This window comes from Ascidia mentula, chromosome 9 (assembly GCF_947561715.1).
Source record: "Ascidia mentula chromosome 9, kaAscMent1.1, whole genome shotgun sequence".
Lineage (NCBI taxonomy): Eukaryota > Metazoa > Chordata > Ascidiacea > Phlebobranchia > Ascidiidae > Ascidia > Ascidia mentula.
Window position 1 is genome coordinate 828,636 of NC_138574.1, and position 17,803 is coordinate 846,438.

The window sequence follows — 17,803 nt, forward strand, 5'->3', positions numbered from 1 at the left end:
AAATAAAAGCTTCTCTTTTAACGATTGCGGTTGCCATTAATGGCAGATCGGTTGCGATGATTAACGAAAGGTTAGACGAGATTAGTGACGTTTAAAATTATATAATACGTCACCTTCATCAAAACACAAACGGCGTTAGAATTGTCGGTAAAACAAAGGCGTGTTTTTGTGTTGGTGCAAGCAGTCAGACGCATTGCGCAGTGTTTGATTTGTGTTGGTTAGTCTCTAACTGGCTTCAAGCATGTTTCGCATTACAGTTTTGATGGCAACTTGTGTTTTCTTAGCTCCACTTTGTGAAGGTAAGTGACATGTAACGAAAATGTGTTGTGACGTCATAGTGAGTAAAAGTTGAAGACTTTGGACATTATCAATACGGTGGTCTGTGACGACACCAGTTTCTAATCAAATTTTTCAATTTACATTCGTAAAATATAAATCCATCAACTTTGACATCGTTGGTGGTAAAACAGGTGTGAGCTCTAAATCCTGAACAGCAAATGTTTATCAGCGCCAATGATCGCATAGATTTTCTCCAGGGCAGCTTAACTACGTCCCCGTGGGTTCAGATGCCAATTTTAAGAACCACTGAATTAAGGCAAATAACAAAATTACCTTCGGGTTTTTCGTGAATTACGTCACGATACAAGTTATCTATAGGTTCGATTGAAACTGGAGTGGCCGAGTTCACCTTGGCGTCAACTACCTCCAGACAAAACGTCACAATTGAGTTCGAGAGGTGTTTCGTGATCAGGCCCCTGCACGTGGAGACGCGAATTAGAAAGAATACCAGTGCATATCAAGGTTACGTCGTTTACACAGCAAGTATCATCAACCGTACTTCATTTGTAGCTGAAATAAGGCGAAAAAATGGGTCGGGATGGGCGAGCACAACATTTGTGATCGAATGGAAATCGTACCAGTTTACAGGTAAGCTAATGGTCACGCCTTTGGACTTTTGATAGAAACTGTTTGTTCAACCGAGAAATAATGCTTCATAAAGCAATCGTGTTATGACATATTTGCTAACGTTGTGAAATGTAAAAAATATGAACTTTTTCAATAATTTGTTGCTGTACAAAGAGCGCAGCAGTGATTTTTATGCATGCTATACTTCTATCAGCTGCATACAATCTGATCAGTGGTGGACAACCAGTGAGTCGTTTCAACATATACTACTATCACCTGTCATCTGTCGGACTTACCTGGCAAAGTGCTCGAGATCGCTGTGTGTCAGTGGCCAACAGAGACCTATGCAATAGCTCGCAAATCTGCCACAACGGCAGTGTCAGGTTGACCGGAACAGCGTTTGGTAGTGATTGGACACCTATCAGGTAAAAATACATATACGTTATAAGCACCATCACCTTTTTGGCAAAATCCTATTGGTGGAAACAAAGTTGACAGACTAAGCATTAGCATAGCAGGCAAGGTACATGCTGATATGGATCGATAAGTCCTGACGGTGTGCAAACCTGCTTTGACATGACAGAGTGGGCATAATTTTTCCACTAACATTTATCAACATGAAAAATGTTTTGGGCTAAATATACATAACAAGACTGCGACAGGAGGGTTTTATGTAGCGGCGTATCAATGATAAAATATCTGTATGCATTGACTGTTAGGTTTACTGGCTGTCGTTTTTTAATGTATAGATTGTGGACAATAAAATAGCATAATGTTGGTTGGTTAATATTGTAAGACTGCTGTGCGTATTCTTCCCAAATTAATTTTAGGCGATATTAGGACAAAGTTTGTTTGTGTTGTAACAAATCGCCAGTGACAAATCTCTAATGCTTTTACATTTGCCAGCCCATCTAAATGACAGCACGGTAAAAATACTAAATAATTATACGACATGTGACTGTGAGCTTACGTACAAGGACCAACACAGCACTGTGGTGACTGCGTATTTTGTTTCTTCAGAGGAAAAACCAATGACTGGTTGCAGATTGGAGACGAAAAAGGGGGGAACAACGTTTGCCGCGAATATTTCGCATTATTTACTTGGGAGCCTGAATGGAGTCTTGAAATTCCAGGATGTCAATACTCCACCCCTTATGATGGCTGCTCCCCTAGAGGCCATGTCTTCTGCTGCCGATCTGTGAACTAAAAAGGCACTCTCGCCTTTGTTCGTCACAATGCTCTTTATTCGCTAAACTCCAACAAAGAACATGTTCATTAAAATCCATCTGAGCTGTCCACAGATCGCTTGTGGAATTTAACATGTAATTATTTCTTTTATCACATTGTTCATTAAGCTTATTTTTTTAACAAAAACTTTTTGTGTGTGTGAGTGTGAGTTGTATAGATAGCGTGGCGATGGTGACCCGTGTATTCTGAAATGATATGCTTTGTGCTGTGAAAACGTTTGAAACACTTTATTGATCATTTATATAAGAGGTAGCTGTAATTTTGATGCGCAGAAATGGACAATGATAAAATGTAAAGCCTGAAAATGTTGGAACACATGTTGTTGTACACTACCTTATTCTGTGATAAATATCACTGTACAGTTTCACATTCAGTTGGTCCAGCGACCAACAATACTGTTGCAGATGTGAGTTAAGAAATCATTTTTAAATGAAATTGTTGGATGCCCCCCTATTCATTTCCGTTAACGACAAGAAGTTTGCGAAAACTAATTGTTACGGACAAGAACGCTTACTAGTAAGAAATAATTATTTCCCGCCTCCGCAGTCATTTTGTTGTGGACATCTTGTGACGTAACAAGCACCTTATGTTCATCTCGTTTCGACTAGTGGAATGTTTGGATTGTTGTATGTTGTAGGCGTAAATCAGTATGTGATAGCAATATTCTGTTTGAATATGATGCGGTCCGAAGCTTTTCAAAATCACTTTAGAATACAATTTTGAAACTGTTATATGAATGATCGGATTGCAAATAAAAGTGCATATTAAACAAATTGTCGTTAGTGGTTTGTAAAGTGACTAATCCAGCACTGCCATTAGTATGACAGCTCGTAACCATTGTACCTTTTTAAACCTCTCTCTACCTTGTAAGCTAGACTATGATGATGACGTCACTGCTATGCAGTTTTTGTTCGTCGTGCGTGATGGCCAGACCGATTTGAACTCAGTTCTCAGATTTTGCACTCACTTGTCCCTTGTTAAGCATGGTCAGTCCATTTAGCATTGATGTTAAACATAACATAGTGTTCGTATGACTAATCTAATTTCAGCAAACAATGAAAGCTTGGACGAACAAGCATTTAGTTGCAGCAAAGGAATAATTGTATTTAAATAATTCAGCTGCCACAGAGGAAGTGTTGTCGTTAAAAAAATCTGCTTGGACTTTCGAAGATCTGTCATGGATACTTTATCGATATAACGTCAGTTATTAGCTTCAATAAAATTGTTTAAAACTTCATCGCAATGCTTATTTGGGTTCTGTAGCAACACGCATGTTTCCCTGCTTAATTCTTTGCACATTTGAAACACATACGTTAAGCTTTCCTGCCGGAGCTCCCACAGGCTTTCTGGCATCCTACTGGACAACACATTTTTTCTAACACTTTGTAATAAAACGCTCATTTTCGTAATCCTTCGACAGGCTAGTCTTGTCTACTCTCTCGGCCCTGTCGTTACTCTCGCCATCGCGCTGTAACGTTCGCACGTTCTTTTAATAGTTAATTCGCTGCAATTCAGTCACGTGTTAAACGCGCTTGAAACAAATTTAACTTAAGCCACCTGGTACTTGCAATCGTGCCTTTCAATTAATACACAAGTCTGCCACGGAGTTTCAAATCAAGTATAGTCTTCAGCAAGAACACGCAAGCAGACTTTAGTTTTAGCAAAGCAGCGACAGGGAATCCTATTGGTACGCTGCAGTTCAATGCAGATGTACAGAAAGTGGAGAGTTTTAAAGCAAGGATACTCGTTCAGAAAATTAAGTAAACTTCGTACACATTATAACCATGTGTGATGGATTGTCAACCACCACACGGACACTGCAGTAGCTTGTTGGTTACAAGAACGTGAATGACGTTGTCGATACGAGTGCCTGGTCAATACAATATGGTAGGCAACTGAATTGTAAAGTGTTTGACGGTTGTTCAAAATTTACTTGGCAAATATCACAACTTGATTGTTTTCAGTTTTGATAAAAATATATTTTGCAGCAACCCTAGATGTGCGACGGATGCTCAGGAAAGACTTCTTCGTATCGTTGATTTGATCGATTTCAGAAAAATTCTTGCAGAGCTTAAATTGATGCAACTTTGTTCGAAGGCTCTAAAACTTTAACAATCGTCGATTGTTACGAACGTATTTTCAACATATTATCTGTGTATGGTGCGCACGGAAGTCTAAATAAAAGCTTCTCTTTTAATGATTGCGGTTGCCATTAATGGCCGATCGGTTGCGATGATTAACGAAAGATTAGACGAGATAAGTGACGTTTAAAATTATATAATAGGTCACCTTCATCAAAACACAAACGGCGTTAGAATTGTCGGTAAAGCAGAGGCGTGTTTTTGTGTTGGTGCAAGCAGTCAGACGCATTGCGCAGTGTTTGATTCGTATTGGTTAGTCTCTAACTGGCTTCAAGCATGTTTCGCATTACAGTTTTGCTGGCAACTTGTCTTTTCTTAGCTCCACTTTATGAAGGTAAGTGACATGTAACGAAAATGTGTTGTGACGTCACAGTGCGTAAAAGTTGTAGACTTCTGGACATTATCAATGCGATGGTTGATGACGTCACTAGTTTCTAATCAAATTTTTCAATTTACATTCGTAAAATATAAATCCATCGATTTTGACATCGTTGGTTGCAAAACAGGTGTGAGCTCTAAATCCTGAACTGCAAATGTTTATCAGCGCCAATGATCGCATAGATTTTCTCCAGGGCAGCTTAACTACGTTCCCGCAGGTTCAGGTGCCCATTTTAAGAACCACTGAATTAAGGCAAAGAACAAAATTACCTTCGGGTTTTTCGTGAATTACGTCACGATACAAGTTATCTATAGGTTTGATTGAAACTGGAGTGGCCGAGTTCACTTTGACGTCAACTACCTCCAGACAAAACGTCACAATTGAGTTCGAGAGGTGCTTTGTGATCAGGCCCCTGTACGTGGAGACGCGAATTAGAAAGAATACCAGTGCATATCAAGGTTACAACGTTTACACAGCAAGTATCATCAACCGTACTTCATTTGTAGCTGAAATATGGGGCGGGATGGGCGAACACAACATTTGTGATCGCATGGAAATCGTACCAGTTTACAGGTAAGCCAATGGTCACGCCTTTGGACTTTTAATAGAAACTGTTTGTTCAAACGAGAAATAATGCTTCATAAAGCAATCATATTATGACATATTTGCTAACGTTGTGAAATGTAAAAAATATGAACTTTTTCAATAATTTGTTGCTGTACAAAAAGCGTAGCAGTGATTTTTATGCATGCTATATTTCTATCAGCTGCATACAATCTAATCAGTGGTGGACAAACAGTGAGTCGTTTCAACATATACTACTATCACCTGGCCAGACCGATTTGAACTCAGTTCTCAGATTTTGCACTCACTTGGACCTTGTTAAGCATGGTCAGTGCATTCAGCATTGATGTTAAACATAATATAGTGTTCGTATGACTAATCTAATTTCAGCAAATAATGAAAGGTTAAACGAATAAGCATTTAGTTGCAGCAAAGGAATAATAGTATATAAATGATTCAGTCGCCACAGAGGAAATGTAGTCGTCAACACATTATCGATATAAAGTCAGTTATTTGCTTAAATAAAATGGTTTAAAACTTAATCGAAATGCTCATTTGGGTTCAATGCAGATGTACAGAAAGTGGAGAGGTTTAAAGCAAGGATTCTCGAAAATTAAGTAAACTTCGTACATGTTAACCATGTGTGATGGATTGTCAACCACCACACTGACACTGTAATAGCTTGTTGGTTAAAAGAACGTGGACGTTGTCGATACGAGTTCCTGTTCAATACAATATAGTAGGCAACTGAAGTGTAAGTGCTTTACGGTTGTTCAAGATTTACTTGGCAAATATCACAACTCGATTTTTTTCAGTTTTGATAAAAATATATTTTGTAGCAACCCTGGATGTGCGACGGAGGCTCAGGAAAGACTTCTTCGTATCGTTGATTTGATCGATTTCGGAAAGATTTTTGCAGAGCTTAAATTGATGCAACTTTGTTCGAAGGCTCTAAAACTTTAACAATCGTCGATTGTTACGAACGTATTTTCAAAATATTATCTGTGTATGGTGCGCACGGAAGTCTAAATAAAAGCTTCTCTTTTAATGATTGCGGTTGCCATTAATGGCAGATCGGTTGCGATGATTAACGAAAGGTTAGACGAGATAAGTGACGTTTAAAATTATATAATACGTCACCTTTATCAAAACACAAACGGCGTTAGAATTTTTTGGTAAAACAGAGGCGTGTTTTTGTGTTGGTGCAAGCAGTCAGACGCATTGCGCAGTGTTTGATTCGTATTGGTTCGTCTCTAACTGGCTTCAAGCATGTTTCGCATTACAGTTTTGATGGCAACTTGTGTTTTCTTAGCTCCACTTTGTGAAGGTAAGTGACATGTAACGAAAATGTGTTGTGACATCATAGTGAGTAAAAGTTGAAGACTTCTGGACATTATCAATCCGATGGTCGGTGACGACACCAGTTTCTAATCAAATTTTTCAATTTACATTCGTAAAATATAAATCCATCAACTTAGACATCGTTGGTGGTAAAACAGGTGTGAGCTTTAAATCCTGAACTGCAAATGTTTATCAGCGCCAATGATCGCATAGATTTTCTCCAGGGCAGCTTAACTACGTCCCCGTGGGTTCAGATGCCCATTTTAAGAACCACTGAATTAAAGCAAAGAACAAAATTACCTTCGGGTTTTCCGTGAATTACGTCACGATACAAGTTATCTATAGGTTTGATTGAAACTGGAGTGGCCGAGTTCACCTTGACGTCAAATACTTCGAGACAAAACGTCACAATTGAGTTCGAGAGGTGCTTTGTGATCAGGCCCCTGCACGTGGAGACGCGAATTAGAAAGAATACCAGTGCATATCAAGGTTACGTCGTTTACACAGCAAGCATCATCAACCGTACTTCATTTGTAGTTGATTTAAGGCGGTTAGATGAGGCGGCATGGTCGAGCACAACATTTGTGATCGAATGGAAATCGTACCAGTTTACAGGTAAGCCAATGGTCACGCCTTTAGACGTTTAATAGAAACTGTTTGTTCAAACGAGAAATAATGCTTCATAAAGCAATCATATTATGACATATTTGCTAACGTTGTGAAATGTAAAAAATATGAAATTTTTCAATAATTTGTTGCTGGACAAAAAGCGCAGCAGTGATTTTTATGCATGCTATATTCCTATCAGCTGCATACAATCTAATCAGTGGTGAACAACCATTGAGTCGTTTCAACATATACTACTATCACCTGTCATCTACCGGACTTACCTGGCAAAGTGCTCGAGATCGCTGTATGTCAGTGGCCAACAGAGACCTATGCAATAGTTCGCAAATCTGCCACAACGGCAGTGTCAGGTTGACCGGAACAGCGTTTGGTAGTGTTTGGACACCTATCAGGTAAAAATACATACGTTATAAGCACCATCACCTTTTTGTCAATACCTTATTGGTGGAAACAAAGTCGACAGACTAAGCATTAGCGTAGCAGGCAAGTTACATGCTGATATGGATCGATAAAGCCTGACGGTGTGCAAACCTGCTTTGACATGACAGAGTGGGCATAATTCTTCCACTAACATTTATCAACATGAAAAGTGTTTTGGGCTAAATATACATAACAAGACTGCGACAGGAGGGTTTTATGTAGCGGCGTATCAATGATAAAATATCGGTGTGTATTGACTGTTAGGTTTACTTTTTTAATGTATAGATTGTGGACAATAAAATAGCATAATGTTGGTTGGTTAATATTGTAAGACTGCTGTGCGTATTCTTCCCAAATTAATTTTAGGCGATATTAGGTCAAAGTTTGTTTGTGTTGTAACAAATCGCCAGTGACAAATCTCTAATGCTTATACTTTTGCCAGCTCATCCAAATGACAGCACGGTAAAAATACTAAATAATTATACGACATGTGACTGTGAGCTTACGTACAAGGACCAACACAGCACTGTGGTGACTGCGTATTTTGTTTCTTCAGAGGAAAAACCAATGACTGGTTGCAGATTGGAGACGAAAAAGGGGGGAAGAACGTTTGCCGCGAATATTTCGCATTATATGATAGGGCGCCTGAATGGAGTCTTGAAATTCCAGGATGTCAATACTCCACCCCTTATGATGGCTGCTCCCCTAGAGGCCATGTCTTCTGCTGCCGATCTGTGAACTAAAAACACACTTGCGCCTTTGTTCGTCACAATGCTCTTTATTCGCTTAACTTCAACAAAGAACATGTTCATTAAAATCTATCTGAGCTGTCCACAGATTGCTTTGTGGAATTTAACATGTAATTATTTCTTTTATCACATTGTTCTTTAAGCTTATTTTTTGACAAAAACTTTTTTCGTGTGTGAGTGTGAGTTGTATAGATAGCGTGGCGATGGTGACCCGTGTATTCTGAAATGTTATGCTTTGTGCTGTGAAAACGTTTGAAACACTTCATTGATCATTTATATGAGAGGTAGCTGTAATTTTGATGCACAGAAATAGACAATGATAAAACGTAAAGCCTGAAAATGTTGGAACACATGTTGTTGTACGCCACCTTATTCTGCGATAAATATCACTGTACAGTTTCACATTCAGTTGGTCCAGCGACCAACAATACTGTTGCAGATGTGAGTTAAGAAAGCATTTTTAAATGAAATTGTTGGATGCTGCCCTATTCATTTCCGTTAACGACAAGAAGTTTGCGAAAACTAATTGTTACGGACAAGAACGCTTACTAGTAAGAAATAATTATTTCCCGCCTCCACGGTCATTTTGTTATGGACATCTTGTGACGTAACAAGCACCTTATGTTCATCTCGTTTCGACTAGTGGAATGTTTGGATTGTTGTATGTTATGAGCGTAAATCAGTATGTGATGGTAATATTCTGTTTAAATATAGTGCGGTCCGAAGCTTTTTAAAATCACTTCAGAATACAATTTTGAAATTGTTGTATCAATGATCGGGATTGCAAATAAAAGTGCATATTAAACACTTGTCATTAGTGGTTTGTAAAGTGAATAATCCAGCACTGCCATTAGTATGACAGCTTGTAACCATTGTACCTTTTTAAAACCTTTCTCTACCTTGTAAGCTAGACTATGATGACGTCACTGCTATTTAGTTGCAGCAAAGGAATAATTGTACTTAAATAATTCAGCTGCCACAGAGGAAGTGTTGTCGTTAAAAAAATGTGCTTGGACTTTCGAAGATCTGTCGTGGATACTTTATCGATATAACGTCAGTTATTTGCTTCAATAAAATTGTTTAAAACTTCATCGCAATGCTTGTTTGGGTTCTGTAGCAACACGCATGTTTCCCTACTCAATTCTTTACACATTTGGAACACATATACGTTAAGCTTTCCTGCCGGAGCTCCCACAGGCTTTCTGGCATCCTGCTGGACAACACATTTTTTCTAACACTTTGTAATAAAACGCTCATTTTCGTAATCCTTCGACAGGCTAGTCTTGTCTACTCTCTTAGTCGCTCGTACTCTCTCGGCCCTGTCGTTACTCTCGCCATCGCGCTGTAACGTTCGCACGTTCTTTTAATAGTTAATTCGCTGCAATTCAGAAACGTGTGAAACGCGCTTGAAACAAATTAAACTTAAACCACCTGGTACTTGCAATCGTGCCTTTCAATTAATAACAAATCTGCCACGGAGTTTCAAATCAAGTATAGTCTTCAGCAAGAACACGCAAGCAGACTTTAGTTTTAGCAAAGCAGCGACAGGGAATCCTATTGGTACGTTGCAGTTCAATGCAGATGTACAGAAAATGGAGAGTTTTAAAGCAAGGATACTCGTTCAGAAAATTAAGTAAACTTCGTACATGTTAACCATGTGTGATGGATTGTCAACCACCACACCAACACTGCAGTAGCTTGTTGGTCATAAGAACGTGAATGACGTCGATACGAGTGCCTGTTCAATACAATATAGTAGGCAACTGAAGTGTAAGTGCTTTACGGTTGTACAAGATTTACTTGGCAAATATTACAACTTGATTGTTTTCAGTTTTGATAAAAATATATTTTGCAGCAACCCTGCGATGTGCGACGGAGGCTCAGGAAAGACTTCTTCGTATCGTTGATTTGATCGATTTGAGAAAGATTCTTGCAGAGCTTAAATTGATGCAACTTTGTTCGAAGGCTCTAAAACTTTAACAATCGTCGATTGTCACGAACGTATTTTCAACATACTATCTGTGTATGGTGCGCACGGAAGTCTAAATAAAAGCTTCTCTTTTAACGATTGCGGTTGCCATTAATGGCAGATCGGTTGCGATGATTAACGAAAGGTTAGACGAGATTAGTGACGTTTAAAATTATATAATACGTCACCTTTCTCAAAACACAAACGGCGTTAGAATTTTCGGCAAAACAAAGCCGTGTTTTTGTGTTGGTGCAAGCAGTCAGACGCATTGCGCAGTGTTTGATTCGTATTGGTTCGTCTCCAACTGGCTTCAAGCATGTTTCGCATTACAGTTTTGATGGCAACTTGTGTTTTCTTAGCTCCACTTTATGAAGGTAAGTGACATGTAACGAAAATGTGTTGTGACGTCATAGTGCGTAAAAGTTGAAGACTTTTGGACATTATCAATACGGTGGTCGATGACGATACCAGGTTCCAATAAAATTGTCGAATTTAGACAACGTAAAGTATGAATCAATTCGTCTTGACATCGTTGGTTGTAAAACAGGTGTGAGCTCTAAATCCTGAACAGCAAATGTTTATCATCGACAATGATCGCATAGATTTTCTCCAGGGCAGCTTAACAACGTCCCCGTGGGTTCAGATGCCCATTTTAAGAACCACTAAATTAAGGCAAAGAACAAAATTACCTTCGGGTTTTTCGTGAATTACGTCACGATACAAGTTATCTATAGGTTCGATTGAAACTGGAGTGGCCGAGTTCACCTTGACGTCAACTACTTCGAGACAAAACGTCACAATTGCGTTCGAGAGGTGCTTTGTGATCAGGCCCCTGCACGTGGAGACGCGAATTACAAAGAATACCAGTGCATATCAAGGTTACGTCGTTTACACAGCAAACATCATCAATCTTACTTCATTTGTAGCTGAAATAAGGCGGAGAGATGGGGCGGGATGGGCGAGCACAACATTTGTGATGGAATGGAAATCGTACCAGTTTACAGGTAAGCTAATGGTCACGCCGTTATACTTTTAATAGATACTGTTTGTTCAACCGAGAAATAATGCTTCATAAAGCAATCGTATTATGACATATTTGCTAACGTTGTGAAACGGAAAAAATATGAACTTTTTCAATAATTTGTTGCTGCACAAAAAGCGCAGCAGTGATTTTTATGCATGCTATATTTCTATCAGCTGCATATAATCTAATCAGTGGTGGACAACCAGTGAGTCGTTTCAACATATACTACTATCACCTGTCATCTATCGGACTTACCTGGCAAAGTGCTCGAGATCACTGTATGTCAGTGGCTAACGGAGACCTATGCAATAGTTCGCAAATCTGCCACAACGGCAGCGTCAGGTTGACCGGAACAACGTTTGGTAGTGAATGGACACCTATCAGGTACATATACGTTATAAGCACCATCACCTTTTGGCAATATCCTATTGGTGGAAACAAAGTTGACAGACTGAGCATTAGCGTAGCAGGCAAGGTACATGCTGATATGGATCGATAAGTCCTGACGGTGCGCAAACCTGCTTTGACATGACAGAGTGGGCATAATTCTTCCACTAACACTTATGAACACGAAAAATGTTTTGGGCTAAATATACATAACAAGACTGCGACAGGAGGGTTTTATGTAGCGGCGTATCAATAATAAAATATCTGTAGGCTATGTATTGACTGTTAGGTTTATTTTTTAATGTATAGATTGTGGACAATAAAATAGCATAATGTTGGTTGGTTAATATTGTAAGACTTCTGTGCGTATTCTTCCCAAATGAATTTTGGGCGATTTTAGGTCAAAGTTTGTTTGTGTTGTAACAAATCGCCAGTCACAAATCTCTGATGCTTTTGCCAGCCCATCCAAATGACAGCACGGTAAAAATACTAAATAATTATACTTCATGTGACTGTGAGCTTACGTACAAGGACCAACACAGCACTTTGGTGACTGTGTATTTTGTTTCTTCAGGGGAATAACCAATAACTGGTTGCAGATTGGAGACGAACAAGATGGAAGGAACTTTTGCCGCGAATATTTCGAAATATTTAAAAAGGCGCCTGAATGGAGTCTTGAATTTCCAGGTTGTCAATACTCCACCCCTTATGATGGCTGCATCCCTAGAGGCCATGTCTTCTGCTGCCGATCTGTGAACTAAAAAGGCACTTGCGCCTTTGTTCGTCACAATGCTCTTTATTCGCTTAACTTCAACAAAGAACATGTTCATTAAAATCCATCTGAGCTGTCCACAGATTGCTTTGTGGAAGTTAACATGTAATTATTTCTTTTATCACATTGTTCTTGAAGCCTATTTTTTTACAAAAACTTTTTTGTGTGTGAGTTGTATAGATAGTGTGGCGGTGACCAGTGTATTCTGAAATGTTATGCTTTGTGCTGTGAAAACGTTTGAAGCACTTCATAGATCATTTATATAAGAGGTAGCTGTAATTTTGATGCTCAGAAATAGACAATGATAAAATGTAAAGCCTGAAAATGTTGGAACACATGTTGTTGTACGCATCCCTATTCTGCGATAAATATCACTGTACAGTTTCACATTCAGTTGGTCCAGCGACCAACAATACTGTTGCAGATGTGAGTTGAGAAAGCATTTTTGAATAAAATTGCTGGATGCTCCCTTATTCATTTCCGTTAACGACAAGAAGTTTGCGAAAACTAATTGTTACGGACAAGAACGCTTACTAGTAAGAAATAATAATTTCCCGCCTCCACACTAATTTTGTCATGGACATCTTGTGACGTAACAAGCACCTTATGTTCATCTCGTTTCGACTAGTGGAATGTTTGGATTGTTGTATGTTATGGGCGTAAACCAGTATGTGATGGCAATATTCTGTTTAAATATGGCGCGTTCCGAAGGTTTTTAAAATCACTTTAGAATACAATTTTGAAATTGTTGTATGTATGATCGGGATTGCAAATAAAAGTGCATATAAAACAAATTGTCATTTGTGGTTTGTAAAGTGACTAATCCAGCACCAGCAGTATGACAGCTCGTAACCAATGTACCTTTTTAAAACCTCTCTCTACTTTGTAAGCTAGACTATGATGACGTCACTGCTATGCAGATTTTATTCGTCGTGCGTAATGGCCAGACCAATTTGAACTCAGTTCTCAGCTTTTGCACTCACTTGTCCCTTGTTGAGCATGCTGATCAGTGCATTCAGTATTGATTTTAAACATAATATAGTGTTCGTATGACTAATCTAATTTCAGCAAATAATGAAAGCTTGAACGAACAAGCATTTAGTTGCATCAAAGGAATAATAGTATATAAATGATTCAGTCGCCACAGAGGAAATGTAGTCGTCAACACATTATCGATATAAAGTCAGTTATTTGCTTCAATAAAATGGTTTAAAACTTAAACGAAATGCTTAGTTGGGTTCAATGCAGATGTACAGAAAGTGGAGAGGTTTAAAGCAAGGATTCTCGAAAATTAAGTAAACTTCGTACATGTTAACCATGTGTGATGGATTGTCAACCACCACACGGACACGGCAATAGCTTGTTGGTTATAAGAACGTGCATGACGTTGTCGATACGAGTGCCTGTGCAATACAATATGGTGGGCAACTGAAGTGTAAGTGCTTTACGGTTGTTCAAGATTTACTTGGCAAATATCACAACTCGATTTTTTTCAGTTTTGATAAAACTATATTTTGCAGCAACCCAGGCTGTGCGACGGAGGCTCAAGAAAGACTTCTTCGTATCGTTGATTTGATCGATTTCGGAAAGATTTTTGCAGAGCTTAAATTGATGCAACTTTGTTCGAAGGCTCTAAAACTTTAACAATCGTCGATTGTTACGAACGTATTTTTAACATATTATCTGTGTATGGTGCGCACGGAAGTCTAAATAAAAGCTTCTCTTTTAATGATTGCGGTTGCCATTAATGGCAGATCGGTTGCGATGATTAACGAAAGGTTAGACGAGAGTAGTGACGTTTAAAATTATATAATACGTCACCTTTCTCAAAACACAAACGGCGTTAGAATTTTCGGTAAAACAGAGCCGTGTTTTTGTGTTGGTGCAAGCAGTCAGACGCATTGCGCAGTGTTTGATTCGTATTGGTTCGCCTCTAACTGGCTTCAAGCATGTTTCGCATTACATTTTTGATGGCAACTTGTCTTTTCTTAGCTCCACTTTGTGAAGGTAAGAGACATGTTAACGAAAATGTGTTGTGACGTCACAGTGCGTAAAAGTTGAAGACTTCTGGACATTATCAATCCAATGGTCGGTGACGACACCAGTTTCTAATCAAATTTTTCAATTTACATTCGTAAAATATGAATCCATCAACTTAGACATCGTTGGTTGTAAAACAGGTGTGAGCTCTAAATCCTGAACAGCAAATGTTTATCAGCGCCAATGATCGCATAGATTTTCTCCAGGGCAGCTTAACTACGTTCCCGTGGGTTCAGATGCCCGTTTTAAGAACCACTGAATTAAAGCAAAGAACAAAATTACCTTCGGGTTTTTCGTGAATTACGTCACGATACAAGTTATCTATAGGTTTGATTGAAACTGGAGTGGCCGAGTTCACCTTGGCGTCAACTACCTCAAGACGAAACGTCACAATTGAGTTCGAGAGGTGTTTCGTGATCAGGCCCCTGCACGTGGAGACGCGAATTAGAAAGAATACCAGTGCATATCAAGGTTACGTCGTTTACACAGCAAACATCATCAACCGTACTTCATTTGTAGCTGAAATAAGGCGGAAAAATGGGTCGGGATGGGCGAGCACAACATTTGTGATCGCATGGAAATCGTACCAGTTTACAGGTAAGCCAATGGTCACGCCTTTAGACTTTTAATAGAAACTGTTTGTTCAACCGAGAAATAATGCTTCATAAAGCAATCGTGTTATGACATATTTGCTAACGTTGTGAAATGTAAAAAATATGAACTTTTTCAATAATTTGTTGCTGTACAAAAAGCGCAGCAGTGATTTTTATGCATGCTATATTTCTATCAGCTGCATACAATCTAATCAGTGGTGGACAACCAGTGAGTCGTTTCAACATATACTACTATCACCTGTCATCTATCGGATTTACCTGGCAAAGTGCTCGAGATCGCTGTGTGTCAGTGGCCAACAGAGACCTATGCAATAGTTCGCAAATCTGCCACAACGGCAGTGTCAGGTTGACCGGAACAGCGTTTGGTAGTGTTTGGACACCTATCAGGTAAAAATACATACGTTATAAGCACCATCACCTTTTTGTCAACACCTTATTGGTGGAAACAAAGTCGACAGACTAAGCATTAGCGTAGCAGGCAAGGTACATGCTGATATGGATCGATAAGTTCTAACGGTGTGCAAACCTGCTTTGACATGACAAAGTGGGCATAATTCTTCCACTAACATTTATCAACATGAAAAGTGTTTTGGGCTAAATATACATAACAAGACTGCGACAGGAGGGTTTTATGTAGCGGCGTATCAATGATAAAATATCTGTAGGCTATGTATTGACTGTTAGGTTTACTGGCTGTCGTTTTTAATGTATAGATTGTGGACAATAAAATAGCATAATGTTGGTTGGTTAATATTGTAAGACTGCTGTGCGTATTCTTCCCAAATGAATTTAAGGCGATTTTAGGTCAAAGTTTGTTTGTGCTGTAACAAATCGCCAGTGACAAATCTCTAATGCTTATACATTTGCCAGCTCATCTAAATGACAGCACGGTAAAAATACTAAATAATTATACGTCATGTGACTGTGGACTTACGTACAAGGACCAACACAGCACTTTGGTGACTGTGTATTTTGTTTCTTCAGGGGAATAACCAATAACTGGTTGCAGATTGGAGACGAACAAGATGGAAGGAACTTTTGCCGCGAATATTTCGAAATATTTAAAAAGGCGCCTGAATGGAGTCTTGAATTTCCAGGTTGTCAATACTCCACCCCTTATGATGGCTGCATCCCTAGAGGCCATGTCTTCTGCTGCCGATCTGTGAACTAAAAAGGCGCTTGCGCCTTTGTTCGTCACAATGCTCTTTATTCGCTAAACTTCAACAAAAAACATGTTCATTAAAATCCATCTGAGCTGTCCTCAGATCGCTTTGTGGAATTTAACATGCAATTATTTCTTTTATCACATTGTTCATTAAGCTTTTTTTTTGACTAAAACTGTTTTGTGTGTGAGTTGTATAGATAGCGTGGCGATGGTGACCCGTGTATTCTGAAATGTTATGCTTTGTGCTGTGAAAACGTTTGAAACACTTCATTGATCATTTATATGAGAGGTAGCTGTAATTTTGATGCACAGAAATAGACAATGATAAAATGTAAAGCCTGAAAATGTTGGAACACATGTTGTTGTACGCCACCTTATTCTGCGATAAATATCACTGTACAGTTTCACATTCAGTTGGTCCAGCGACCAACAATACTGTTGCAGATGTGTGTTAAGAGAGCATTTTTGAATGAAATTGTTGGATGCTGCCCTATCCATTTCCGTTAACGACAAGAAGTTTGCGAAAACTAATTGTTACGGACAAGAACGCTTGCTAGTAAGAAATAATTATTTCCCGCCTCCACACTCATTTTGTTATGGACAACTTGTGACGTAACAAGCACCTTACGTTCATCTCGTTTCGACTAGTGGAATGTTTGGATTGTTGTATGTTGTGGGCGTAAATCAGTATGTGATGGCAATATTCTGTTTAAATATGGTATGCGGTCCGAAGCTTTTTAAAATCACTTTAGAATACAATTTTGAAATTGTTGTATGAATGATCGGGATTGCAAATAAAAGTGCGTATTAAACAAATTGTCATTAGTGGTTTGTAAAGTGACTAATCCAGCACTGTCATTTGTATGACAGCTCGTAACCATTGTACCTTTTTAAAACCATTCTCTACCTTGTATGCTAGCCTATGATGATGATGTCACTGCTATGCAGATGTTGTTCTCCGTGCATGATGGCCAGACCGATTTGAACTCAGTTCTCAGCTTTTGCACTCACTTGTCCCTTGCTAAGCATGGTCAGTGCATTTAGCATTGATGTAAAACACAATATAGTGTTGGCATGACTAATCTAATTTCTGCAAATAATGAAAGGTTAAACAAACAACCATTTAGTTGCAGCAAAGGAATAATTGTATTTGAATAATTCAGCTGCCACAGAGGAAGTGTTGTCGTTAAAAAAAATCTGCTTGGACTTTCGAAGATCTGTCATGGATACTTTATCGATATAACGTCAGTTATTTGCTTGAATAAAAATGTTTAAAACTTGATCGCAATGCTTATTTGGGTTCAATGCAGATGAACAGAAAGTGGAGAGTTTTAAAGCAAGGATACTCGTTCAGAAAATTAAGTAAACTTCGTACACATTATAACCATGTGTGATGGATTGTCAACCACCTAACCAACACTGCAGTAGCTTGTTGGTTACAAGAACGTGGACGTTGT

The 17,803-nt window shown here is 38.8% G+C and overlaps 4 protein-coding genes across 5 annotated transcripts; all 4 read left to right on the top strand.

Annotated features, from left to right (window-relative positions):
- Window positions 1-187: 187 nt before the first annotated feature.
- On the top strand, window positions 188-2,779 carry LOC145913712 (uncharacterized). The gene is made up of 4 exons (XM_083001460.1): window positions 188-299; window positions 658-927; window positions 1,121-1,331; window positions 1,927-2,779. Exons 1-4 carry the CDS (start codon window positions 242-244, stop codon window positions 2,111-2,113), a joined length of 726 nt encoding a protein of 241 aa, XP_082857586.1. The 5' UTR covers window positions 188-241; the 3' UTR covers window positions 2,114-2,779.
- A 1,713-nt stretch (window positions 2,780-4,492) lies between these two features.
- LOC145913711 (uncharacterized) lies at window positions 4,493-9,073 on the top strand. Of its 2 annotated transcripts, none has more exons than XM_083001457.1 (7): window positions 4,493-4,629; window positions 4,989-5,247; window positions 5,441-5,742; window positions 5,809-6,565; window positions 6,925-7,194; window positions 7,388-7,598; window positions 8,183-9,073. In XM_083001457.1, the coding sequence occupies exons 4-7, from the start codon at window positions 6,508-6,510 to the stop codon at window positions 8,367-8,369; spliced, it is 726 nt and encodes a 241-aa protein (XP_082857583.1). In that variant the 5' UTR covers window positions 4,493-4,629; window positions 4,989-5,247; window positions 5,441-5,742; window positions 5,809-6,507; the 3' UTR covers window positions 8,370-9,073. The 2 variants fall into 2 exon arrangements, with proteins under 2 accessions (XP_082857583.1, XP_082857584.1); XM_083001458.1 differs by having other exon boundaries at window positions 5,441-5,565; window positions 6,078-6,565.
- A 1,587-nt stretch (window positions 9,074-10,660) lies between these two features.
- Window positions 10,661-12,990, top strand: LOC145914240 (uncharacterized). The gene is made up of 4 exons (XM_083002042.1): window positions 10,661-10,718; window positions 11,079-11,348; window positions 11,542-11,752; window positions 12,330-12,990. The coding sequence occupies exons 1-4, from the start codon at window positions 10,661-10,663 to the stop codon at window positions 12,514-12,516; spliced, it is 726 nt and encodes a 241-aa protein (XP_082858168.1). The 3' UTR covers window positions 12,517-12,990.
- Window positions 12,991-14,397: 1,407 nt separating this feature from the next.
- On the top strand, window positions 14,398-17,047 carry LOC145914184 (uncharacterized). Its single transcript, XM_083001973.1, has 4 exons — window positions 14,398-14,534; window positions 14,895-15,164; window positions 15,358-15,568; window positions 16,166-17,047. The coding sequence occupies exons 1-4, from the start codon at window positions 14,477-14,479 to the stop codon at window positions 16,350-16,352; spliced, it is 726 nt and encodes a 241-aa protein (XP_082858099.1). The 5' UTR covers window positions 14,398-14,476; the 3' UTR covers window positions 16,353-17,047.
- Window positions 17,048-17,803: the final 756 nt, after the last annotated feature.